Below are 27,805 nucleotides of genomic sequence, written 5' to 3'. Positions count from 1 at the left end.
TGACTTTCAAACGTGGGTCACTTTGTAAAATGGGGATGATTTTAAAAGAGAAGCCAAGGAAATGAAAACGACCACTTTTTGGGAACAAATGATGATGAACCTGGTCTTTGATATGCTGTTAAGCTTACAAACTTTAAAGACTGTCATATAGCTGGAATATTTCTGAGTGCAGTGTTAAACAAGAAAACACTTATTCAGAATCATGATTGACTGAGGCAAAGTCACAGGTGAATTGCCATTTAAAGCCTTTCTCTGTAATTGCTTTTCAGAACAGCTGAAAGTGTCTTAACATGACTATAGACCTATTTTTCTGTCAATTATCAGATGTGCCTAAAGAGAGCTTTACCTTTGATATTTGTCTATCCCTGTCATGAAGTAGACATGTCAATAATCAAACTACTGTTGATATTAGTTGCAAAGTCATATGATGTCGGGAGATTAAGACATGTAACTCATCAAATCAGCAGGTAACTTCAGACTACAAGCACATGTTCTAATCCTAGGACCCGTAAAGATCCGGCCTTCAGTAACCCATGCTTGACGTAAGAGGCGACAAACGGGATCAGGAGGTCAGGCTAGCTGATTTGATTGACACATGTCATTGCATCCCAATTGATGTTCATGCTGTTGATCACTGGATTGTCTGGTCCATACTCGATTATTTACAGACCAATGCCATATAGCTAGAATATTGCTGACTGTGGCGTTAAACAACAAACAAACAAACCAATCAAATACTAGATTTAGGAGAAACAGTGTACTTACAGTTCTAGGCAGAGCAGGTGCCCCTCCGTACCAGCTGGACAGGGCTCTCCAGATGGGCTCCGGCACCAGCTCGAAGTCCTTCCCCCTCACCAGCACTGTGTCCCGCTTTAACCGACCACCCTCGTTTGTGAGAGTTGACGCCTAGGAAAGACAAGCAAATATATACCACAGCTGAAGATGAGACAGCTTGATTAACTTGTAGATGATAAATGGTTGTACTACTTAATGTGAGTTGGTGACGTAGGACAGTTGTCATCAATGCTGAGTTGGTGACAACGAAAGGATTATCGATTATCGAGTTCACGACAATGTAAGATTTGTTATCAATGACGACCCTACCGTATGTGAGTTGGTGACAATGAGAGGGTTGTTATCAATGGCGACAGTACCCTATGTGAACTGGTGACAACGAAAGATTATCGATTATCGAGTTCAAGACAATGTAAGATTTGTTATCAATGGCGACCCTACCTTATGTGAGTTGGTGACAATTAGAGGGTTGTTATCAATGGCGACCGGCCTCTGTGGGGGACCTGCTGCCACCGCATGTTTCCGCTTCATCTTGGGTGATGGACTGGGACTACGGTTCATGGCCGCGGCGTTGTCGACGGGGTTGAGACTATTCTTCCTGGGACTACGAGAGCCGTGGTTTGATCTGGGTAGGCTGTTGTATGTGGGGTGGGCAGCATGGCTGTTCAAGGTGGCCGGTTCTGCGCTGCTTGTCTTACAGTTAACCATTATGACGTTCTCATCTTCCCAGGCAAGGGTGCTGTTGACACCTCCCTTCCCTTTAGCAAATTTATGCTTGGATACAGGTGTGCCTGTCGCACTGTGGTTTTCATTCAGCTGGAAACAGAGGCAGGCAATGAAATAAACTTACTTTTCTTTATTGAGTATAAAGCTATGTTACTTGAGTGAGTAAGAGTGAGTGAGTTTAGTTTTATGCTGCACTCAGCAATATTTCAATATGGCAGCGGTCTGTAAATAGTCAAGTCTGGACCAGACAATCCAGAGATCAACAGCATGAGCACTGATCTACGCAACTGGAATACGATGACATGTGTGAACTATGTCAGCGAGCTTGACCACCCAATCCCCTTAGTTGCCTCTAATGACAAACATGGGCTACTGAAGACCAAATCTAACTCAGATCTTCACGGGTCAAGTAAGTAGATGTGAGTAGCAATATTACAGCAACATCATGACAGAGGCACCCAAAATGGGCTTCATAAATTGTACCCATGAGGGCAGTCGAACCCGGGTCTTCGGCAAGGCAAGCGCACACGTTAACCACTGGGCTACCCCGCTACCCCATAATATGTTACCTGAGATGTGATGCATTAGATATAGAATCTAACAGTGAGAAGTTTCAAATGTTTTTTCAGATTTTTTTATACTGTGCTCAGCATCATACAGCTGTAAATAATTGAGCCTGGATCAGACAATCTGGTGATTGACATCATTAGCATTGTTCTACAAAACTACCTGAATAAAATGACAAGCATCAATCATATCAGTGAGCCAGACAATCCAATCCTGTTAGACATCTCTTGTGACAAGCAAAGGCTGCCAAAGACCAATTCTGACCCATATCTTCGTGATGGGAAGTTTAAAATGAAGTTTAATGCTTTCAGTGTGACGATTTGATTGATGAAATTTGGAAGGGCCAATACGGTAAAATGCAGAGTGTTGCAATACTTTCATAATCATGACTATTGTGCTTTTGTAAACAGTTCAACCATATATGGGTAATAGTGAACAAATTTCCATATGTCATGCAGATTTACTATTTATCTAGAGCTCTGATTAAAGACTGACTGAGTTTTAGTTTTACGCCGCTTTTAGCAATATTCCAGCAATATCACGGCGGGGGACACCAGAAATGGGCTTCACACATTGTGCCCATGTGGGGAATCGAACCCGGGGTCTTCGGCGTGACGAGCCAACACTTTAACCACTAGGCTACCCCACCGTCCCTCTGATTAAAGAACACGTTGTGTACTCACATCTCCATTGACATACTCCAGCCAGGTGTTCCACCACTGCATACTGATGAGGTAACAAACCTGGCCCACCTGTAACGGCTTACGACTCTCTCGCTCTAACCACGACCTAGAGAAAACCATTATAGAATTAACTGTTTCAAGGCATATGGTCTAACGAATAAACAGCAAGAGACTTCAGGACGTGTGACTGGTAAACCAAGTATTTTCTTCGTTAAAACCAAAAAATAATAAGGCCATTCCTGATTGTCCGAACACAGATTTGGATATATATTATGGTGTCACTGATTTCAGATTGTTTTCATTTTTGTGTGTTAATGATTCAATAGCAGCCTATATTTATTAACTTAGTGGTGATTGCCAGCCTTGATAAGATGGCTGCTTTGGAAAGGCCGCTACAAACTGATTAACTGTTTGAAGACATGATACCCCACATAATAGTTCATATAAAACTTCAACCACCAAAGCCTTTAAACCCACTTTCGAGTCAAAAACCACTTTTTTTAACACACCTGAGGATTACCTCTGTTGATGAAAGAAACAATCTGAATGTAAAAACACATGACATGATCTACAAAGAGGATACTCACTGAATTATTTTGCCTTCTTCATCTCGCCTTTGTGGCTTAAGGCCAAGCACCACATGGCATATCTGCACACAGGAGTATAGGCAATGTTAGCTTAAAGCCATCATCATCATAGATAGTATAGAATAGTAATGTAGGTCACTGGTCTTGTGTATAATAACAATCATTATCATCCACGAAATCATCCACATCATCATCCAGGAAATCAATATCATCATCACCACCACCATCATCATCCAAAAAAGTCGTCATCATCATCATCATCATCATCATCATCACCACCATCGTCCTTGAAGTCATCATTATCATCCAAACTATCACCATCATCATCACCACCATCATCCAAAAAAACATCATCACCACCACCACCACCATCATCATCACCACCATCATCCAAATAGACATCATCACCACCATCATCATCATCATCACCACCATCATCCAAAAAGACATCATCACCACCATCATCCAAAAAAACATCATCACCATCATCTAAACTGTCACCAATGTCATCATCACGACCACCACCACCATCATCCAAGAAGTCATCATCATCATCATCATCATCATCATCCACTTTCAAATCACCAGTCTTATTTCCACATCACATGTGTATCTGAATACTGGAGACCATGTGACATGTACCAGCATTACATCTGTGAGTATTGACAGCCTACCTGACTGAGCAGATCCAGGAAGTCGTCTGTAAGTGTATTGTTGACTGTCCACACCAGGTACTCCTCCATTGTGATAAAGCCATCCTATGACACAACAAGAAAATCAGCTGCCACACCCAACACATGTTCAAGGATCAGCTCATATGGTTGGCCTGTTAGCTACACATATATATCTTTGGCATTATTTTAATGATTTCTGTTAAATATACAGTATGGTTAAAATGACCTACACAATTTATAAAAATGTAATTTTTTGAGTAAAATTGATATTTTATACTTATCCTGACTCATGCTCTTTTGCTTGTCCCCTTCCTCTTGCGAACATAGTGGAACACTTGTATCTCCTTAATTGAAGCTCCCTTCAATGTAAAATCACTAATTGGTACTCACCCACGAGTTACCTCCCCTGCCGTAAGCGCGGGAACAGGTGTCGCCACCCTCTGGCCTCATGCTTCACTCTCTCCTGATTTTGCGAGCCCAACACTTGAATTTACAGGGAAATCCAAAGTGTTATGTGGGAGGATGGGAGGGCTAACCTCATGAGTCAGGATAAGTATAAAATATCAATTTTACTCAAAAATTACATATTTTTCCTTATCCTGACTCATGCTCTTTTGTAGAATCCACGGGAGAGGTGGTGGGTAAACAGAATACTTTGGATTAATTAGTGATTTAAGTAAGTGATATTGTAATAACCCCTCTTGGGAACTTCATAAGGCATTGAGACTTAGGATATTTCCTTATAATAAGCCATAGATATATACACTATAAGTGGGGTATTACCTTACTAATATACTGATATATCAATATATATATATAAACTGCTACTCTAACGCAGGCTGTACACTGAATATAACTCAGTATGAGCTTAAGGTTGAATAACCTAAGCTAAATATGTACATAGCCCTAGAACTCCATGGAGTTATAAGCTAGTGAATATATGTATCATATATCTAATAATCTCGTGGGGTGAATATTAACGCCTCACGAGGGACTGTCAATTGCTGGCGAGGACCAAAGGACCGAATGATGAATGCCAGAGGCGTCCTCGGTGGTGATATCTCTGAGATAGTGATTAGCAAACACCATGTTAGATTTCCAAAAGCATCCTTCCATAATTGTATTCAATGAACAGTTACCATGAAGGGCGAGGGTGGATGCCAATGCCCTGATTTCATGGGGATTTGATGCTGTTGGAGGGTCCAGTCCTGCTGCCTTATAGGCGATAAAATGACAGTTCTTATCCATATTGATATGGTGAGTACGAGACTTCTGTCTGATTTGTGGCGATAACGGATGAACAATCTTCTGAGCGATCTTAGCCTTGTTTTGGAAACGACGCCAAATAGATTATGAGAGCTCGTACTGGGCATAGAGATAAGTCCAATGTATCTTGAGATCCAAGAATTGAGGATAGCGCAGGGATGTGAAATAACCTGTCTGGTTGACCTGGTAGTTGATTTTTGGCGATGAAATCCCATCTTAATCCCAGGTGCGCTGTCTTTTGATTTTCATCAAACTGTATCCTCTCATAATCTAGAGCATGAATTTCAGATATTCTGGCTGCCGTGGCTAGCGATAACAGGAAGACTGTTTTCTGTGAGAGAAATTCAAACGTTGTCGATTCCAATGGTTCATAATCCTCACTTGTGAGGTGTCGTAAAACTACATTCAGATCCCAAGCTGGGGCGTGGAATTTCCGCTTTTGGTCCTCCAATCGAAAGCACGTAGTAAGGCCAGTAACTCTGGTGTTCTTGTTAATTTAACACCCGTTCTCATAGAAATCACAGAACTAAGCGCAAGATATGTTGACAATGTCGAGCCTTTTAAATGTTTGTTTTGCCGTAAGTAACACAAATAGTCTGCCACTTGAGGATGCGTGGCATCTCTCTCGCTGTAAAACCCTTGTTTGTTGCATAATTTTGAAACTTTGCCACTTGTCATCGTACAAGTTACGCGTTGAGTATCGTAAAGGCAAAGCGTGACCGCTTTTGCCGCCCTGGTAGAATATCCTCTCTTGTTTAAACACATTTTAATACAGTCCATAATGAAGTTTGAATACTTCTGGGTTTCTGTGCACCTGTTTGGTGTGAGGATGTATTAACAGGTTTGCGCCAGCTTGGGTAGTTCTAGTGCCGGTTGACCGATATCTTGTATTAAGGCGGAAACCACGTTCTGGCCGACCAATAGAGCGACCAAAGTGAGTTGTAGGCTCTGGCGTTTGATTGATTTTCTGTAATACTAGAGGTATTATTGCTGGGGCGAAACGGCGCGACGCATTGAGGCCTTCCATGAAATGCTTAGAGCGTCTGTTGCCCATGCTTGTGGGTCTGGCACTGGTGACACGAATGTCGGTAGTTGATTGTTGAACCTTGTGGCTAATAGATCTACTAGCGGCTCCTATTTGCTTGATTATCTGTGCAAATATCTCTGTATTGAGCATCCATTCTGTCGGCGACGGTAGATGTGGCCGAGAGAGTGCGTCTGCTAGTATATTCCTGGCTCGGGAATGTGGCATGCTTTGACATGTAGATTTAGATCTTGGATTAATTCAACAGTTGAAAGGTTAAATTCAAAAGGTTCGCGATCTCGTTGAGCCTTGTCTGTTCACATAAAAGCGCCACTGTCGAGGTTGTCGGTATGTATCATCAGGTGCGCATTCTGTAGAATGTTGCTCCAATGTCTTATGGCGTTGATTACAGCTTTCATCTCTAATGCGTTTATGTGGAGTTTGCTTTCTAGCTGAGTCCATAACCCTGATGCCGTCCGGTTGGAGAGATGAGCTCCCCAACCTTGGAGCGGCGTCTACATATAGATGGGTCTTGAATTCCTGCTCTGCTAAACAAATCCTTCGCAGACATTCGATTTCTTTGTCCACCATAATAGATGAGGTCTGAGATGTATCGGTAGACTGAATGGTTGTAGGTCGTCGAGATGTGTATTGATCGAAGACCTGTAACGGGCGTAACTGTAATCTGCCTATGACTGTCAAGTCTTGGGCTGATGTTAGAAGACCCTAGTAAGCTCTGCCATTGTCGAAGTGGTAGCGGTGACAGTAGAGCTGGTGGAATGATCTGTTGGATCTTGAGCCAACGGTCTTCTGGTACGACTATACGGTTGAGATTGGTGATAAATCGGTTCCTAGGAATTGCAGATCTTGCGATGGTACTAGGTCCGACTTGTGTAAGTTTACTAACCATCCCAGCTGTGTTAGTAGCTTTATGATGTAGTTTAACTGTAGTTTGAGATGCTGTGGATCTTGATCTACTTGTATCCCGTCGTCGAGGAAGGAAGAGCGCTACTCGTAGCCCTTGGACGATGTAGATAGGTAACAATCGGTTTCGTTATCCTCGTGAATAACCATGGGGCTGATGCTATTCGAATGGGAGTACTTTCCACTGGTAATGTAACCCGTCTAAGCGTAAACCCGAAGGTATTTCCTGGATTCGGGATGTATTGGGATGTGCAGATAAGCATCTTGTAGATCTATACTGCCCATGTAGTCCATGGGGCGAATCATCTGCCGTAGCTGCGGTAGATGTATCATAGTGAACCTGGGTGGTCTGTTTAAGTAAGTCTTGTTGAAGAAGCTCATGTTGTAAATGAGTCTGTATTTCTCCTTGGAGTTCTTCTTGGGTACTAGGAAAACTGGGGAGTAGAAACCTGGTTCGATGTTTCCTTGCTCTATTACTTCTATGGCCTGCTTGGTTAGGAGTAATGTAACCGCCTCTCTTAACTTTAGTAGTTGTTGTGCCTCTACCTCGAACTTGTGAGGGTTGACTGTTAGTGGAGGCTTGGCCTGTAGTGGGATACTGAAATCCAGCGTTGAAGAATGTTGGAGACATAGGTGTCTTGAAGTATTCCCCAGTTTTCCCAGTGTAGTTGAAGACGTCCACCCACTTGTGGCGGTTGTACTGGAGCGGCTGGGGGTGGAAGACTCCAGTCGTTCGAACCTGTCTTTCAGCGTTTATAGTTCGCGGGAACCTCTGGGTGTCCTGCCTGCGTCCTGACCCTCCTCTATAGTTGCCATATGGGCGTGAAAAGAATCTCTTCCCTGGAACTGGCAATCTTCCTGTCTCTAGCTCTTTGTAGGCCCGTGAATTTAGATCTCCTGAGTATCTTTGTGAAGTCTGTCGAATGACACTGGCTAAGCGTGTCCATCGATTTAATCATCAGGACTTCTCTAGAATCCTTGGTGACTTCTTTGGAGACTGTGTCTATTCCTCCGTCAAATATGGATGGGGAAGACCACGGGGCTGTATATAGTGGAGCTGTAAAGTTCTCACCCCAGTTGCAGGAAGCTAGGAGGCCTTGACTGACGAGCTAAGGTCAGTGCTGCTGAGACAGACGTCAGATGATCTGTTAAAAACTGCTGGTCCTTCTTTTGCATCAGTAGGGCCGAGTAAATCATTCTGTCATCTTCAGAGGTCGTGTTCCGAAATCTGGAGATAAGTGTCTCATTTATTGTTCTAGATCTATTTAGACCAAAGAACATACGCCTCGTCATGGTTTCTATCTGAACCAATTTCCGATCATCAATCTTGTAGTACTTGTTCTTGGCATCGGAGATCAGCTTATAGTTCTCATCGATGTCTTGCGCTTTGAAGAAGGGTTCCATATTATGCGTGGAGAACTTCTTGGCTGAAATTTGGCAGATGTGGCGTCTGAACCTTTGTGGCTTTGTTAAATGCTGTATCTAGGTTCTGAGGTACCGCCGCCAATCGGGTCGATTGGGGGTAGTGTAATAGCATCTGCGTCATCTTCTTTCATCAGATAAGTCTGCGCCTTATTGCCACTCTTGGAAGGTGATGAGAGATCTAGATTATTGACCATCCAATATCTTATCTCTGCATCTGAGAAAATAATCCCTCCATCATCTTCCATTCCATCATCATAGATAAGAGGTTGTTGCTCTTCTGATGTAGGGCTGTGTGGCTCTATCTCTATATCGTTTGGCGGCTTGTGGAGATCTAGTTGTAGGCTTATGTGCAGACCTGTGAGGTGATCGACGTGGTGATCGGCGAGGTGATCGTCTTGGTGATCTATATCGATAGGTTGACCTTCTTGGCGACCTATGAGGGGACTGATAGCTTCGCGAAGCTCTTGTGTAGTCCCTTGCTGATCTTTTAGATGAAGACGATCTGGGTTCAGGTGTCCTTCGCGAGCATGCCTGCGAAGCTTCATATCGTCCGGTCCTGGGGAGCGATGATATGACCTTCGCGAAGGCTTGCGTGTGGTCTGGTGATCAGATTCCATATCTGAGTATGGCCTTGAAGAAGGTGATGATTCTTCCCGCCATCGCGAAGGCCTTCGCGAAGGCTGTACATCTGGGTCCTTCGTCGAGGTGGTCTGTGACTTCCTTCGCGAAGGCTGCATTGTCGTGGCTGCTACGTTGACAGATGGTGCCCCTGGGGTGCTGTCTACGTTGGAGCCTTCGGCGGCTTCGGACCCTGGGATGGCTGCTTCTCCAGTCTATAGTGGCCTTCCATCATAATCATGATCTGTTTCATAAGATCGTTTGGGATGATCTGCGGCGTAGTAGATGGTGCCCTTTCTGCTGTGTTAGCGGTGGGGCCCTCAGCGATCTCGTCTGACATCAGTGTAGAGGCATCAGGCTGCTTGTTGATCTCTGCTGGCGTCACTGTCGCTGTCACTGGTAAACTTCTTGTGGCGTATGTCGGGTATGATGATAGGCTGGTCATCGTAGAGGCCCAATTCTGCTGCTGGAGCGATCTCGGCTGAAAGTTCTCGATGACTTCGTGGAATTTCCCTTTGGAGGAAGAGCGCTGCCCTGGGGAGTCACGAAGTCTGCGTTGAGAAGACGTTGAGGCCCTCTTGGACTTTGTCTGCGATGACTGGATGTCTGGAGAGGCGATTCGCTTCTTAGAGGTGACGGACTGCATCCCGTCCCTCTTCCGATGGGGTCTCAAGCAGAACACCAGGCGGGAGGGATCACTTTCGACAGCAGTTGACTGGATGGGCAATCCGGCGTATCGGCCATGTCTACACCTAGTTTGCGTGACCTATCTGCAACCGTCTCAAGGCGCAAAGATGGTATTTATCAAAGGCAGAATTGGTTAAATTTATGCAGTAACTGCAGCGTGAGTCAAACGCACAAGCGTAGTACAACTAGGGCATACCACATGCGGATCCATGGCGGAAAAAGCGTAATCTACAAATAGTACAGTTTTTCATCAATGTAAAACTAGCTGAACAATCACGAACTCACGTGAATAAACAGTAGAAATCTGATTAATTATTAATGCAAATAACTGAAGGATACTAGCTATACCTTTATAGTAAACTATAAAAGGTAACTAACTAAGAAAAACCAAAGGATATAGTGTGTAAGGAGACACAGACGCTCTCACATCCTGCTCACTGGGCGAAGAAGGAGAGAGTGAAGCATGAGGCCAGAGGGTGGCGACACCTGTTCACGCGCTTACGGCAGGGGAGGTAACTCGTGGGTGAGTACCAATTAGTGATTTTACATTGAAGGGAGCTTCAATTAAGGAGATACAAGTGTTCCACTATGTTCGCAAGAGGAAGGGGACAAGCAAAAGAGCATGAGTCAGGATAAGGAAAAATTTGATCATTTTGACCAATTAAGATAAAAATGATAAATGGTGAGTCGACATCCTTCATTCATGCAGCAAATGGTATCTGTTCTCAAGTTTGGGCCCACTATCAATGCAGTCACATTACAATTTCTCTACAGACAATAAGACAGATCTGGGCCTCGTTCCTCAAAGTGATCGTAGCACTACGACTATCATAAGTCTATGTTAAAGTATGGGAGTTACGATCGTCTTAGGGTAATGATCGCTTTGAGGAATGGGGCCCTGTTTGGCAAACATCGAAGTTATCAGGACAACATGGAATTTGAACCCATGGTCACAGCTTTCTGGTATGCGATAGCAACGACACTCAGATCCTGGACAACAAAGGGGCACAACTCTGCAAAGCAAGTTGCAACACCTTCAACAAGTGATCTGCACCCCATGCACCAGGTGAACATTTTGCAACCAATATTCTCAGATAACACTGAAATATTATAACTGAAATATTATAAGACTGAAATAAGATCTCTCTACCACGTCTCTACGAAGCCACAACAAGAGAAGAAGCTTAGCGATAACACCAACATAACACATGCAACTGAAGACATTAAACATTAACATAAGCCATTAGATAACATGTGACCAATTAATAAACCACAAACACAAAATATACAATGTTCAGCACAAAACATTTAGAGCATGTCAAGGCGACAATGAAACACTGTCTTGATCAAGTAAATGACTAGCTTTGAATTCTGGTCAGAAGGCTGATAAGAATCTATCTTCATTACATGTCAACGGATTTAAAAGGGCGAGTTCCTGTCAGTCAATATTAGAATTATCAATAAACAGTTATCAATGTGCTATCCATGGGATCCAGAGATGATTAATCTCCTGACTCAATTTGTTCCAAATATAGACCTTTTTCTTGCCAAGTAAAGCGAACAGAACCATTTCCGTTTGTCTTTAACACTGACGAATATGCTTGGTGCACAGATACTATATCACTTTACTTTCAGAACAACATTAATCACACGATTGCTCAATAACCCATTCAAATATAATCTTAACTCAAATCCCTTGGTTATCCAGTCTTATTAAATCAAAATTGAAAAATATTTCTGACTGCTCTGATCACATTTGACCTATCAAGCTGATACCAGGGGGAGATGGATCACATGAACCTTTATTAAACAACGCAGCCTTTCAGTAATAACTATCACACTTTATGATCACATAAACATATAAAACTTTGAGATGAGATTGCTTTGTACATGAGGCTTTGACATGCACATGATGCAATTTTTCAATACATGCAAGGTCTCTAAACACCCCTTCAATGCCAATGCACTCATCCAACATGGCTGCAAAATTCAGGGGAAGCAACTCTAGACTTTCGCTGGTACACACAGGCCTACTATAGTAAAGATTGCCCTTATTCAATGCAATTATTTCAAATCTGATTGACTACAGGAGACAGATTTCTAAAGACAGACTACCATTGCTAATTTATATGGCCATGCAAAAGGTGAAGCACTACCTTATCAGTGTCTAAACTTGACATAATCTCATTGGAAACGACCTCAGGGTCAAGGACAGGCATATCTTCTGCTTCCTGTAAGAGGTACAGAGAAGAGTTAAGAGAAAGTCCAGATGATGCAATGGTCAAATAATCCACAGAGTTTCAGCCTTTCGTTTTCAAGCTAGCCAGAATGTTGATTTAATTTGTTCGTTAACACACTATTAACAGAAGAAGCTGAAGCTAGTTTCTAGACATTCACTGAAAGAATATTGAACAGTTCTTAACATTACCATATTTAAAACTTAAGTCTTTCAAAAGTATTGTGAATTTGACAAAGACTAGTGTAAAGTGTCTTTTAGTAAAAGACTTAATGAAGAACAATGTTAAATGTTCATTACTTATACCAAGCTGTAGCGTTAAGAACTGATCAGAAATTTAAATGTTCTCTATGATTTGTACTGTTAAAGACATCAAAGCTGAATATCTGGAGATTAAATTGCCATGGCCCAATCTGGATTGGTATAAGGGGAAGGGGAGCCTACATAGATTCATTTCACATAAAAATTATAATTTAAAAACAAGGAAGTGAAACTTGATTTAAATTGCAAATTTGGTGATACTGTAAGCTTTGTGCTCAAAAGATTGTACAAATTGTTACAATAATGCTTGCAGACAAAATTTAAAAAATCAATACTTCAAAGAAAATATCAAGTAAAACAATACCTTCAATGTAAAATATGTGGTGAATGTTCAAAAGTCATTTAACATTCCGTTTTACATGAACGTCTTCAACATCAAGATTGCATAGATTCATAACATCAGCATGTTAACATAATTTTTCACTTCAAAACATGAAACCTTATTTCAGGCATAGAAATAGATCTTGAATGTCATGCAACCCCTGTGACATTTCCAAGCGCCAGCCTTGCCCAAACAGTCGGTGCCAAAGTCCTTGCAGACAATGAGATATGGTAACTGGCCAAATTTGTTCTTGTGAACAGCGACAAGAGTTTTGGAAGAGGGTCGAGAAGGGTTTACAACTGGAAGTTCACAAAGCTAACAGATTGTTTACTTGAAACACTTGCTTCATCACAGGACATTGACACTGACTGTTTTCAGTAACCCGACAGAAAACAAAGTAGTCAAAATGTTGCGATATCACTTCCGAAAAATATCCTTTGGTAATGTTCAGATAAGGTGGCCACACTGGTTGGTCTCAAAACGCAGCTCTTATGCCTGGGTGTTTCAGTGAATGCTTTATTCAGCTGACTTTTCAAATAACTGAAGATAGTTTGAAGGAAGAACATTGTAGTTATATGAAGGAATATTTCTTTCAGGAATGACATGCAAATTTCCCATAGGGCAGGAAGGGCAGAAGTTCCTAGATTCTACAATCCAGACATCATTGCACAAAGCTGAAGATCCCACAGATTAAGATATCAACTTTTACCTTTTGTACAAAGTCTACTCTCTCTGAATAGTTAATATGAAGATGCATCCTTTACAAATTAAGAATTCATGACTTTTATGAAGTTATTCGCATGTGTAAAGATCAATGAAATTAACCTTATATATTGTAATAGTAATATAGTAATAATAGTAATAGTCTGCTTATATGATGCTCATATCCAGGCACATAGCCTGCTCATGGTGCTACGTACATTACTATCCCGGGTCATAGGACACTATCGTACTTTCCGATACTTTTTCATTGATTTCATAAACTCATGATGATGACAGCAGGCGTACGGTTAAAATGTTTTTAAAATCAGATCATGAAAACGTAATCACATACTGTCAACACTCATCACAATGATCAACATTAAAACTGAATTGACATATTTCAAAACCTAACACTAAGCTTAAACCCACAATGAAATAGAAAAGAATAGACTTTCTTTTTATTAAAAAACGTTTTAATATCTCTTGTGGTTCTGTCAACTTCGTGCAATGATCCTGAATCTCTACAAGCATAGACTGATGAGACTTCTATGGCTGTAGTGACAGGCAACTGACCAGGGCGGCTGGGGACTTGTACTCTCTCCGGACGATGTCCAGCGCAAACAGCATTGACTTGACATCCTCCGCTGACAGCTTGCCATCATGGTCCTTGTCAAACACCTTAAAACAGACTAAAACAAAACAGAGACGTCATCATGTTTTCAACTATGCCAGAATACCTTCTTCAACATAAAATGCAAGGTCTTAGTTGAAATGTAAAGTGGTGAATATCAGGTAAAAAAGTACCAGAACAAGAATGTAAAATTGACCACAAAATGCTATCAAGACCTTGATTTCACGTTCATAGTTAAGATAGTTTCAGAGTTAAATGAATGGGATTATCCAACATACTCCAATAAACAATCTGATATAATTATTAAATTCATTTACAACATCGACCAAAATTAACAAGAGAGACTATATGATTTTGTGTACATGAAAGACCTTTTAAACAGAAAATAGCAGCGCAGAAGGGGTATTTAACTATTATCGAGAATGTTTTAGTTTCATCCATGCTTATACATGTTCACTACTGCTTAATCTAGGACTGTAAATATTGACATGCAAATGATACTTGAAACCAATGAACCAAGAAAGGCCTGGTTCTAAGTGAGGGAATCATGTGAGTACTGACAGTGGTTTTGTCATGTTTGTCGAATCCTTAACCGAAAAACAAAAGTATGCTGCCTAGCAACTGTGAGTTGTTACTGCTGACTTACACTTCTGCCTTTCTGTGGAGGGACCTCTACAGCAGGACGAGATGCCACACGCCATCTCCTTGAAGTCAATATGATTGTCTCGGTTTTCATCGAACGCCAGAAATAAACCTGAAACAGAAGAATAAAAAAGTTGTGATTAATTCATATCCCTTTTGTTGTTAAGTACCCTGGAAACATACACTTTGGCTGAGAAGGGACATCACAACCTCAATCATTGTTATCAGTGAAGAATTTATTATTTTGTTTCTTGTTTAATGCAATATTCCAGCTATATGGTGATGGTCTGTAAATAATTGAGTCTGAACCAGACAATCCAGTGATCAACATCATGAGCATCAGGATACAATGACATGTGTCAACCGAGTCAGCGAGCTTGACCACCCGATCCCGTATGTCACCTCTTACGACAAGCATGTGTTGCTGAAGGCCAATTCTAACCCAGGGCAAAGGGTTTTATGGCTTTCATGACTGCAATTTGACTGGATAACTTCTTAGAGTGTCGTAGACCGCCTCCGTGGTGTAGTGGTTAGAGCGTCCGCCCGGGGAGCGGAAGGTCACGGGTTCGATCCCCGACCGCGTCATACCAAAAGACGTTAAAATATGGTACTTGTCTGGCTCTCGGCATTAATGGGTACAACAAGAACTGGTCGGCTCGGAGTCAGTATAATGTGTCTGAGTGGGGTATTCATGCTTCACTGCAGCATGGTATCTCAGTGGGCTAGCACTATAAAACCAGCTTCAGTCTAGGCTAGTACAAGCAGCTGCACATACACATACACACGCATGCACGTCGTCATATGAGCGAAATTTTCTCAAGCACGACATAAAACCCAATTTCACCTCACCTCTTAGAGTGTCGTCTAATCTTAATAACACTCACAACAAATTCAATGGTTCCAGGGTATTCATGGTGGAAGGGAAATACGTTACCCTAGATGTTCAAGGATGTACTGCAAAAGCTGTAAAGTTATGGTGCTGACCCAAAAGAAATTTACGACTCTTGTCATTGCCCAACACATTTAGCTAAGCAAAGAAGTCCACAGCTCTTTCCAAGAAGTAGTTTACACTATATAACTACATATTTTGGGAAAACAGATAAATGTTTGCGGCAAGTTACATATTCATTGTTGAAACAATACCTTCACAGAGTATCTCTGGCAGGGCCGGACACACAAACAACTTGAATGTGTCGAGATCAAATCGGCCACTTTTGGACTGCGCCTTCAGAACCCAGTAGCGCTTTTCAAGCTCACTGATGTCGGTCTCCTCCACTGGCAAAACAGGATTAATCAGTCTGAGGTTGAAGTAGTTAAAATGTCTATCACATGCAAGCAAGGTGACTGACTGTGTGTGACACCAGCAAGTGTCAGGTAGAAAGTGGGTGTGACTTACAGTGTGTGAAACCTCCAAGTGTCTCATACAAAGTAGGTGTGACTTACTGTGTGTGACACCAGCAAGTGTCAGGTAGAAAGTGGGTGTGGCTTACAGTGTGTGAAACCTCCAAGTGTCTCATACAAAGTAGGTGTGACTTACAGTGTGTGACACCAGCAAGTGCCTGATAGAAAGTGGGTGTGGCTTACAGTGTGTGAAACCTCCAAGTGTCTCATACAAAGTAGGTGTGACTTACAGTGTGTGACACCAGCAAGTGCCTGATAGAAAGTGGGTGTGGCTTACAGTGTGTGCAACTTCCAAGTATCTCATACAAAGTGGGTGTGACTTACTGTGTGTGAAACCTCCAAGTGTCAGGTAGAAAGTTGGTGTGGCTTACTGTGTGTGACACTAGCAAGTGCCTGATAGAAAGTGGGTGTGGCTTACAGTGTGTGAAACTTCCAAGTATCTCATACAAAGTGGGTGTGCCTTACTGTGTGTGAAACCTGCAAGTGTCAGGTAGAAAGTGGGTGTGACTGACAGTGTGTGAAACCTGCAAGTGTCAAGTAGACAGTGGGTGTGACTTACAGTGTGTGACACCAGCAAGTGTCAGGTAGACAGTGGGTGTGACTTACAGTGTGTGAAACCTCCAAGTGTCTCATACAAAGTGGGTGTGACTTACTGTGTGTGACACCAGCAAGTGTCAGGTAGAAAGTTGGTGTGGCTTACTGTGTGTGACACTAGCAAGTGCCTGATAGAAAGTGGGTGTGGCTTACAGTGTGTGAAACTTCCAAGTATCTCATACAAAGTGGGTGTGCCTTACTGTGTGTGAAACCTGCAAGTGTCAGGTAGAAAGTGGGTGTGACTGACAGTGTGTGAAACCTGCAAGTGTCAAGTAGACAGTGGGTGTGACTTACAGTGTGTGACACCAGCAAGTGTCAGGTAGACAGTGGGTGTGACTTACAGTGTGTGAAACCTCCAAGTGTCTCATACAAAGTGGGTGTGACTTACTGTGTGTGACACCAGCAAGTGTCAGGTAGAAAGTGGGTGTGACTTACAGTGTGTGAAACCTCCAAGTGTCTCATACAAAGTGGGTGTGACTTACTGTGTGTGATACCAGCAAGTGTCAGGTAGAAAGTTGGTGTGGCTTACTGTGTGTGACACCAGCAAGTGCCTGATAGAAAGTGGGTGTGGCTTACTATGTGTGACACCAGCAAGTGCCTGATAGAAAGTGGGTGTGGCTTACAGTGTGTGAAACCTGCAAGTGTCAAGTAGACAGTGGGTGTGACCTACAGTGTGTGACACCAGCAAGTGTCAGGTAGAAAGTGGGTGTGACTTACTGTGTGTGAAACCTCCAAGTATCTCATACAAAGTGGGTGTGACTTACTGTGTGTGAAACCTGCAAGTGTCAGGTAGAAAGTGGGTGTGACTTACAGTGTGTGACACCAGCAAGTGTCAGGTAGAAAGTGGGTGTGACTGACAGTGTGTGAAACTTGCAAGTGTCAGGTAGAAAGTGGGTGTGACTTACAGTGTGTGACACCAGCAAGTGTCAGGTAGAAAGTGGGTGTGACTTACTGTGTGTGAAACCTGCAAGTGTCAAGTAGACAGTGGGTGTGACTTACAGTGTGTGACACCAGCAAGTGTCAGGTAGAAAGTGGGTGTGACTGACAGTGTGTGACACCAGCAAGTGTCTGGTAGAAAGTGGGTGTGACTTACAGCGTGTGAAACCTGAAAGTGACAGGTAGACGGTGGTCATGACTTACAGTGTGTGACACCAGCAAGTGTCTGGTAGAAAGTGGGTGTGTCCATGTCGTTGGACAGCGAGATCGTGCTGGGCTCCATCAAAAGCCATGTGGTGATGATTGTTGCATCCGGATGTGCCCGCACCCAGTTGAAGAAAGCATCAAACCCAACTTGATCACTCTGTAGAATATAAAGTACAAAATTCAATAACAGCCTCAAAACATGCACAAAGTAATTGAACTCATGACTGAAAGTTACCAGTGTGGCACATGTAACATCTAGACACAAGCCTTTAAATAGTGATGACGGAAATACAGCCTTGAATTATGTGAGCTGATGTTACACAACAGACAGAGTAACAGGGGTTTATCTAGATCATCTCATGGTTCCATATCTGGCTCAGTGTCTGCAGCAAATGGTGGGAAAATTCCTATTGGATATCAACATAATTATGCTAATGTTATGGATTTGTTGGCAGGACTTTATTTCATCAATAACAGAGACATTAAAGAAGCCTTAATTCCTTTTATTTGACGAAATGTGAAAATACCTCAGAATAAAGCAAATACTAATTAAAGAAATGCCCAATTTAAAACAAAAGTTTTCGGATTTTTTCCCAATTACCTGCGAAGGGCACTTCTTTTGAAATCCTAGAGAAATCACCACGTAGGTCACAAGTAATTGACTGATGATTATCATTATAGAAATGTTACCTCTCTAAACAGTGATGAGAGAGCAGTGGAGACCTGTCCTTCTGTTTCCAGGATCCGTCTGTCCATCTCATCCTTCTGCACATAACTGTAGCTCTCATCAGCATACATGCCGAAGATCACTGGAAAAACAAGTAGGACTCTTAACTCGCTGTCTTTGTCTGGGCCCGGTTCCACAAGGCGATCTTAGTGGTAAGGTGATCGTAACTATCACGATTTAACATAGGCCTACGATAGTTTTAGTGCTAAGATTGGTTTGTGCAATGGAACCTGGGTTCGAATTCAGATTGTAATTTTGAGAACACTTTTTAGACCCTAGCTGGAATCATTCATTCAGCTTTGCAAGCGCTGCAGTTTCAGAGCAGACGTCAAATATGTAGTGGTGCTACAAGGGTAAGAGAGGGCAAAGGTTATAGTTTAATTTAAAAAATAAAACTTTGCATGTTACTTCATGTAGAACATGCTTGCAACATATCAAATCTCATAAAGATACATTCTGAATAAGTGAGAAATGATTACCAGTACACATGACATTCTAATATGGCCACAGTGGGAGTCATGTCAAAATCAGATAGAAATTCTGTGAGTACTATAACTGACTGACTGAGTTTGGTTTTACGCCTCTTTTAGCAATATTCCAGCAACATCACGGCGGGGGACACCAGAAATGGGCCTCACACATTGTGCCCATGTGGGGATTCGAACCCGGATCTTCAGCGTGACGAGCCAATGCTTTTACCATTAGGCTATCCCACCACCCCTAGTACTATAACAGTAGCCCAGCCCAGTGATACTAAACTAAAAATACGAAACTAAAAATAAGCACTCCTGCTTTGTCTGTTCATACATTTCATAATAATGTTTATCTCTATACAGCTTCATATATCCATACTTTGGGTTGGTCTGTGGCGCAAGATTATGGCTGGATGTATTGCATATGTTATGTTTCAAATTTTATTAAAAGTTTTCAACTTGAGTATCACTGTCTGTGCTTAACAACGTAGGTTTTACAAACAAGATCTCTTTCATACAAAATTTCAGATCCTTGAGACTTGTGGTTTCAAAGGTGTTGAAAATGCAGTAACACTGTACTGAAAATAGTATGCCAAACGGCTATATCAACCACCTTGGGTGTAAAGTACTCACATTTGATCTTCTCCTCGCGAGTGCCCTTGGTGAGCACGACTAGACCACATAGCAGATCCTTGTATGACAGACCCTTGCTGCTCCCACCTATGCCCTTGTAGATTAGCTGAAAAACAAAGGGAGATAACTGATGAAGCTTGAACAACGGGTGGTAATTGCTACACTCAACATGGGAAGATAACTGCTGATGTTTGTACAAAATTAAAAATTTCAAGTGTGGTTCAATTGTGAGTTTCCATGCGGGACCTCTTCCATGGTTCACACTAGAGTTACAGTGAGCTAATGAGTGAGTGAGTGACTTTATACAGTGATCAACAGCATGAGCATCGATCTGCGCAATTGGGAACATGTGTCAACAAAGCCAGGGAGTCTGACCACCCGATACCGTTAGTAGCCTCTTACAACAAGCATGGGTTACTTAAGGTCATTTCTAACCTGGACCTTCACAGGTGTCTAATGAGGACATGCAACTGAGAAGAACTGATGCAAGGCCATTGTAAAATTGTAGCATCTATAAAATAATAATCAAGAAAGCAGGGAACATTAAGATTGATTAAGAAATCTTAAGTCTTAAACATAACACACTCTGCTACAGTGACTTTGTTTGTTGGAAGCATATTTCACTTTGATTTTTTTTAACACTTGAAAATTACAGACATTTGATAGTGACAGTCAAATAGTGGTTCTGACATTTGTGAGTGAGTGAGAGTCAAACAATGATTCAGATATTTGTCAAACATGAGCCAAACTAAGCGAGACCAAGACAGCACAACATATACTGTAAACGTACTTATTTTCGCGTGGTGCAATTTTTGCGGAATTGACAGTTTAGACTACATCGCGCGGGCAATAATTCGCGCAATCAGTAATTGCCGGAACTGCCAGCTGTCTCTTTGGCCGCCACTAATAGCAGTGAAAACAAACAGAGTGGCTTAACCTGTCAGGCGGCGTTCATTGCATACTCACAGGAAATCCCTATCTGTGCGATATACTAGTACACAGTAATCCGTTTACTCACGGAAGAGATGAAAAACACATCAGTCTTATGTTCCGAATTCTGACGATCTGAGAATTAACTTCTACTGTATATGAAGCTCCTTGTGATTTCAAACAAGCTGGGTTGTTGTGAATGAGATGATTGAGTGTTAAGTGACTATTCGCTTCATGATGTACTGGTAAATAAAATCTTAATGAATAAATAAAATACTGCTGTATTATTTCTTTCCGAGTCGTTTCATGGTAATTTGTTTTGTATCAAACCATCTGTCATGTGACCAATTTCCATGGCGGCCACAACACACATTGCTGTTTTCGCTAATTCTGCGATGGGATTTGGGTCATTATTTAATTATGTTTTGGGAAATACATTACAGCGACAGTTAAGTATGATTCTTTATGCTACTATCAGTCGTCATTTTAAGATTCCCGTAGATTTCTGTCTTCAAACTTGATGTGTTATGGTAACAACTCAGGGGCGAGCGTGGCTAGACTGAATGAATGACAGGTTTATTCACGGTGTATAAAGTTTCGCGCTGAAATGTTTTGCGCGAAAAGCGAGAAAATAAAACCTGAGCGAAATATAATACGTTTACAGTACTACACCCCTGAAAATCCAGGTTAGTTTGATCTTCAGTAACCCATGCTTGTCATAAGAGGCGACTAACGGGATTAGGTGGTCAGGCTCGCTGGCTTAGTTGACATATGTCATCGTATCCCAGTTGTGTAGATCAATGCTCATGTTGTTGATCACTGGATTGTCTGGTCCAGACTCGATTATTTACAGACCTCCGCCACATAGTTGGAATATTGCTGAGTGCGGCATAAAACTAAAACTCACTCACTACATATACTATGAGCTGGCACTTCGATCAGCTGCTTCCACATTTTTTTTGCCTTTGTATCCTTAACATCTTTATTTAAACAGACCACAATTGTAATTATTCCACTTAAAAATGAAAATATATATAACAAAATTGACAACTCAAAGGCTTCAGACATCTTGTACAAGAGAGATGTGGATTGTTCCCACTGTATCTATCACTGTATTGTCTGATCCAACACAGTGATTATTTACAGTTGCTGATAGCACTGATAAGCACCAAGCAAAACAGTACTACTGGCAACATGACAGGCATAATCATGATAAAACTCTTGTCCAAAATATAACTGACTGACTGAGTTTAGTTTTACGCCGCTTTTAGCAATATTCCAGCAACATCACGGCGGGGGACACCAGAAATGGGCTTCACACATTGTGCCCATGTGGGGATTCGAACCCAGGTCTTCAGGGTGACGAGTCAACAGTTAAACACTGGGCTACTCTACCGCCCCTAGACCTGCTGGAATGCTGCACGACACGGAGGGTATTTTCAACATTAGAAAGTTGAAAGTGTAACTTTCGTTTTGTGTCAGTCTGAATCTTTATGAATAGATATAACCTGGGTCTTCAGCGTGACGAGCCAATGCTTTAACCATTAGGCTACCCCACCGCCCTTCCAAAATATAAATTACTACCGGTAGCAATAAAACAAATTGTCTTATGGTAACCGCTGGTATAAGGAAACGTTAATCATCCATGGTAAATGAAACATTCAATTATTGTAATTTGGCTGACCAATAAAGATATGCCAAACAGATAGTGGACATCAACCTGCTTATAGTTTAAATGAATGGATACATGCGATGGCAAAGGAAAATTGACATTATGACTACAAAGCAAGGCATGTAGCGTTATGCTGGAAATTTAATGTGTAGTCTATAAGGAGTGAGTGAGTTTGTTTTTAAGCCCCTTTTAGCAATAATCGAGCAATATCACCAGAAATGGGCTTCACACAATGTACCCATGTGGGGAATCGATGAGTGAATGCTTTAACTACTAGGCTGCCCAAGCCCGTAGTCTATAAGGAAGATTTAAAGACACTTTTGTTCAAGTCAAGTCTAACAAAATAGACACAATAGTAAAATATAATATTTATCATATTAAACCTGCTGCAGTAGTAAGTGTCCCTGACCAACCTCTTGTCCAGTCTGTAAATAACCCTTATAAAAATCAAGTGCTAAGCCCTGACCAACCTCTTGTCCAGTCTGTAAATAACTCTTATAAAAATCAAGTGCTAAGCCCCAAAATGTATGTACCAATCCATGTTTGCATGCATATATTACAGCTCTTTTAACAGAAAACACAGAATATAAGACAGAGTATATTATCTTTTACCAGTCTTAGGTTTGTCAATGTTATCAACCACTTGATGCCGGACAAGTTAAACGGGTATGGTTTTACTAAGTGCCTTCCTTTATAAACTGTCTTAGAACCGGGATGCTTTTTATTTACTAAAAGGTTTTGAAAGAATGTTTTTCACTTGGAGCTAGCCTGATATTCATTTAAGTGTGATAAGCAAAATGGAATATATACAAGCCCTACAGGAGCACAAGCATATTCATGAATAAATATTCATGTTTATGAAACATATTGTAAACTGGTGTATTTATTGCAACCCTACTTTTTTTACAGCGATAACAGTATCTAAAAAAAGAAAGAACACGTTCAAATACAAATATAGCATTTTATACACAGCTGATACTGGTGGTTACCATGACATCAACAGAGGCTCAAATAGCTGAGTGAAAGGACAATAGGTAAACAGACCTACAAACTGTGACTGTTCTAATAACATTCAAACATGCTCAAACAAAATTGGCCTATCATATTTACAATACTTTTGTTTGTCCTCAATATCAGGCAAAATGACCTCAGACCAGTGTGTGAAATAGTTTCCAAATTTTGCTAGCCAGTCGGGCTTGCTATGCCTGAAAGTTACTAGGCCCAATTCACTAGCACAACATTTCAATGTCAACACGGGTTTTATCATTAGACTGCTAATATGATGAACATTTTTATCAGGCCATAATCTTGCATGACTTCAAAGTGTGTTATAACTAAACAAGTCGTGGTATATTTACAAATTGACTCCATGAAAATTCACCAGTCGGACCAGTGACTGTAGATCTTCTGGCCCGACTGGACTTTTACTAGCCACGGGCCAGCGGGCCAGTGGAGTACATGTATTAGAGAAAGTGAGTAGGGATTTTTGCATCCTTTAATAACGTTCTGACCACCTCTGTGGTGTAGTGCTTAGAGCGTCGGCCTGGAGAGCGGACGGTCGTGGGTTTGATAACCAAAAGACGTATAATATGGTACTTGTTGGTCCCTGCCTGGTGCTCGGAAGTAATGGGTACAACAAGGACTGGTCAGCTCAGAATAACGAGTCGGGTAATTTCATGCTTCACTGCGGCATGGTATCTCAGTGAGCTAGCACTATAAAACCAGCTTAAGTCTGGGCTAGTAGAAGTAGCTGCACATACACATACACACACATGCATGTAATATGAATGACGTATTTTCAAGTGCGAGAAGTGCATGTGTGTGTGTATGAGTGGCTGCTTGTACTAGCCCAGACTTAAGCTGGTTTTATAGTGCTAGCTCACTGAGATACCATGCCGCAGTGAAGTATGAATACCCCACTCAGACACATTATACTGACTCTGAGCTGACCAGTCCTTGTTGTACCCATTACTGTCGAGCACCAGGCAGGGACCAACAAGTACCATATTTTAACGTGGCCGGGCATCGAACCAGTGACCTTCCACTCTAACCAATACACCACGAAGGCAGTCCACATTTGTTAGAGGTGAAATGGGCAACGAGTGCACTTATATAGCAACATCATCTCGTAGATGTAGGCCGTCAGGACGGCACTATGATTGGTCAAACTAGAAATCAAAATTATGGTTTACCTGAGCCAACTTCGGAGGAACGCCATCCCATAAGACCTCCCTGATAAACAGGTTCTCTGTCATGTAGCCCCCCAGGGTGGAGGCTCGCTTGAAGGCCTCTTTAAGCCTCTTCGTCTCATTGTCATTTACTGAAATGTAAAGAAAAGCAGTTATGTTTAGTTCAGGCTCCAGATTATTCAGTGAGTGAGTGAGTGAGTGAGTGAGCGAGCTAGCTTTGGGTGGCATGGGTGAGTGAGTGAGTTAGAGGGCGGGCTTTGGGTGGCTTGGTGGGTGAGTGGGCTTTGGGTGGCTCAGGTGAGTGAGTGAGTGAGTGAGTGACTTTGCGATTCCTTAGCCCACATCAACAATCTTAGCAATTCATAGCCCTACTGTATATTGTCATTAAATTGTCGCTATGCAGGTAACAAAAGACCTATTTCCTTACCATTGCTTATTGTCACAAAAGAGTTCCTCAATCTAGTTCAGCGTATCTTTCTCATGATCTGATCAATTGATCAGCCACTATTATCAATGATTCATAACAATACCACTCCAGTATATTGATCCCCTGCTGTGATAAGCAGGTCACCCAATGTGGTGTCTAACTTACTCTAATCTGACCAATGGATATCAGCAAGGCATACCAAACGTCAAAATGTCAGAAGTGTTGAGTGAGTGAATATGGTTTTATGCCACTTTGACCAACATTCCAGCAATATCATGGCAGGAAACCAGAAATGGGCTTTGAACATTTTATCCATGTTTAACAGGTGTTTGGCAAGTGTATAGCATTAAACACATGATAAAATTGAAATTACCCAATCTACAGAGCATAAAAAAATAATTTGGTAATATGTATAAGAATGAACCTCAATAAACCAATATACCAATTATAGAGGGCACTCTCAGACATTATGGCAGCCAAAACAGCTTGCATATTCAAATCATGGTTCAACTAGTACAATATTCCTGATACAAATTGTAAAGGACTGCATAATTCATTCATATTCTGAAATTGAAAATTTTAACTATAAATTGTATATTAATAAATATTTATCCCATCTGATTGTTAGTACTCTCGCTCATGATTCCACAGCCAAGTGGAAATGAACTGCAAACTTTTGCCCTCTTTTGTACCATTCCCCTGAACACTCCCTTCCCCTGGACAGCCTCAGCCTCTGTGAAACATGCAGCACACACTCCAGTTGATCATGTGACTCCTTAGTCTGATCGAGTAAGGAGTCATGTCCGATGAACTATAGTAAACAAATAAGAAAGTGTCTACAATGACAAGAAAAAATTTGGTTGTCATTGCAGATAACGATAGTTGTATGTAGGCTACCCCACTACCCTACTGATACATTTAATATTGGCTGTAACATTTTCTATTCTTGAACCTGGGAGAACATTCAATATAATGAATAGCACTTCTGGTTTATTGCAATTGGGGATGTTTCGATGTAGATTAATACATTGGAATCAAGATAACGTGATCTAATTTAATACAAGCATGGTTGGAGATGGCAGTTTTCTGTGAGAAGGAATTGGAAGCTTCAACATCATAAGAGGTGGAAAAAACATATCAGTAAATCGTGATATTTCTGTAAATTGATAATCAATCTGAATGGGCCTTTTGCATGATTGCGGGGCTTTAAGACAATTCTGTAAATAATGGTGATTAAATCATTATTGACATCCACGAATTGATTAAAACCAACATGAAAGTGATCTTGTCCAATTATTGACCTTCCTTGAAACCAATGAAATATGTTGGATAAAATACGGTCGGGTCATTGGGTATTTTGCTGTTTTATCTGTTCACTATGGAGCAGCTCATATCAAGTTTGGTAGGCTAACGCGTAGTCTCTGAATGTATATAATTTTGACAGAAACAAATATTTCCTTTTGAATTAAAAAGGAGCCTAGGTGAGATGGGACATTCAGAACCTGAAGAAATCTAGACTTGCTTCATTTAGGGATTTAGCATTGCAGGATGGGCTGGGTGGAGGTGAGGTGAGGTGAGGTGAAATTGGGTTTTACGTCGTACTTGAAAATATTTCGCTCATATGACAACGTGCATGCATGTGTATGTGTATGTGCGGCTGCTTGTACTAGCCCAGACTTAAGCTGGTTTGATAGTGCTAGCCCACTGAGATACCATGCCGCAGTGAAGCATGAATACCCCACTCAGACACAGCATACTGACTCCGAGCCAACCAGTCCTTGTTGTACCCATTAATGCCGAACGCCAGGCAGGGACCAACAAGTACCATATTTTAACGTCTTTTGGTATGACGCGGGCGGGGATCGAACCCACGACCTTCGGCTCTCCGGGCGGACGCTCTAACCACTATACCATGGAGGCGGTCCAGGGCTGGGAGGAAGGAAAATAGGTTCCTGGACTGTGAGACAGACTACAAGCCTGGCTGCAGACAAGTCTAGTGGAACTGTGCTGAGAGATGTCACCACTAACAAGTGATAAACGTAAAGGAAGAGTGAGTGAGTGAGTTTAGTTTTACGCCGCACTCAGCAATATTCCAGCTATATGGCGTTGGTCGGTAAATAATAGAGTCTGGACCAGACAATCCAGTGATCAACAGCATGGGCATTGATCTGCACAATTGGGAACTGATGACATGTGTCAACCAAGCCAGCGAGCCTGACCACCTGATCCCATTGGTCGCCTCTTACAACAAGCATGGGTTGCTGAAGGTACATTCTAACCCGGACCTTCACGGGTCATAAAGGAAGAAGACCATCTGCTTTCCCAAGCTATGCAGTTACATAACATCATCAACTTGTCTGAAACAAGCTATGGACATGTTTGCATAACTCATTGTGTTTGTCAATGACCAAAGAAGAGGTCTGTTGGTTGACTTAGGAAATAAAAATTTCCAACCGTTTGTTATTGTTTGCTGTTTAACGCTCCACTCAATAATATGGAGATGGTCTGTAGACAACACAGCCTGGACCAACTGACATTATGATCATTGATCATGTAAGGGACTTTCATAATTTATGGCTGGGGGGGGGTGGTGGTGATGATTTTAAGGGGGGATAGGGATCATCAATTTTGTACATAAAAGTATGTTTAAAATTATGCTTAGAAATTATGAGAAGGGGAGAGGGGGCATTGATTTTGTACATGACATGAGGGGGGATTCACTTATTTTGTACATATATTTTAGGGGGGGTCATTCACATTGTACATGCTTTTCCCCCCAGACATAA

The 27,805-nt window shown here is 41.7% G+C and overlaps 1 protein-coding gene across 1 annotated transcript in view; it reads right to left on the bottom strand.

The window, feature by feature from the left end:
- The window catches only part of LOC124253534 (ubiquitin carboxyl-terminal hydrolase 32-like), a 91,498-nt gene that overhangs the window by 37,595 nt on the left and 26,098 nt on the right, over positions 1 to 27,805 (bottom strand). Inside the window, 13 exon segments of the mRNA XM_046687337.1 lie at positions 766 to 906; positions 1,237 to 1,611; positions 2,772 to 2,877; positions 3,359 to 3,420; positions 4,033 to 4,116; positions 12,133 to 12,207; positions 14,131 to 14,246; positions 14,835 to 14,942; positions 15,974 to 16,105; positions 17,966 to 18,125; positions 18,659 to 18,777; positions 19,802 to 19,907; positions 24,596 to 24,723. Coding sequence (XP_046543293.1) covers positions 766 to 906; positions 1,237 to 1,611; positions 2,772 to 2,877; positions 3,359 to 3,420; positions 4,033 to 4,116; positions 12,133 to 12,207; positions 14,131 to 14,246; positions 14,835 to 14,942; positions 15,974 to 16,105; positions 17,966 to 18,125; positions 18,659 to 18,777; positions 19,802 to 19,907; positions 24,596 to 24,723 — 1,712 coding nt within the window.

This window comes from Haliotis rubra, unplaced genomic scaffold (assembly GCF_003918875.1).
Source record: "Haliotis rubra isolate DU_JTF1 unplaced genomic scaffold, ASM391887v1 Scf543, whole genome shotgun sequence".
In the NCBI taxonomy this organism is placed as follows: domain Eukaryota; kingdom Metazoa; phylum Mollusca; class Gastropoda; order Lepetellida; family Haliotidae; genus Haliotis; species Haliotis rubra.
The sequence above is the reverse complement of the archived record's forward strand: the minus strand, read 5'-3'. Positions and strand labels throughout refer to the sequence as shown.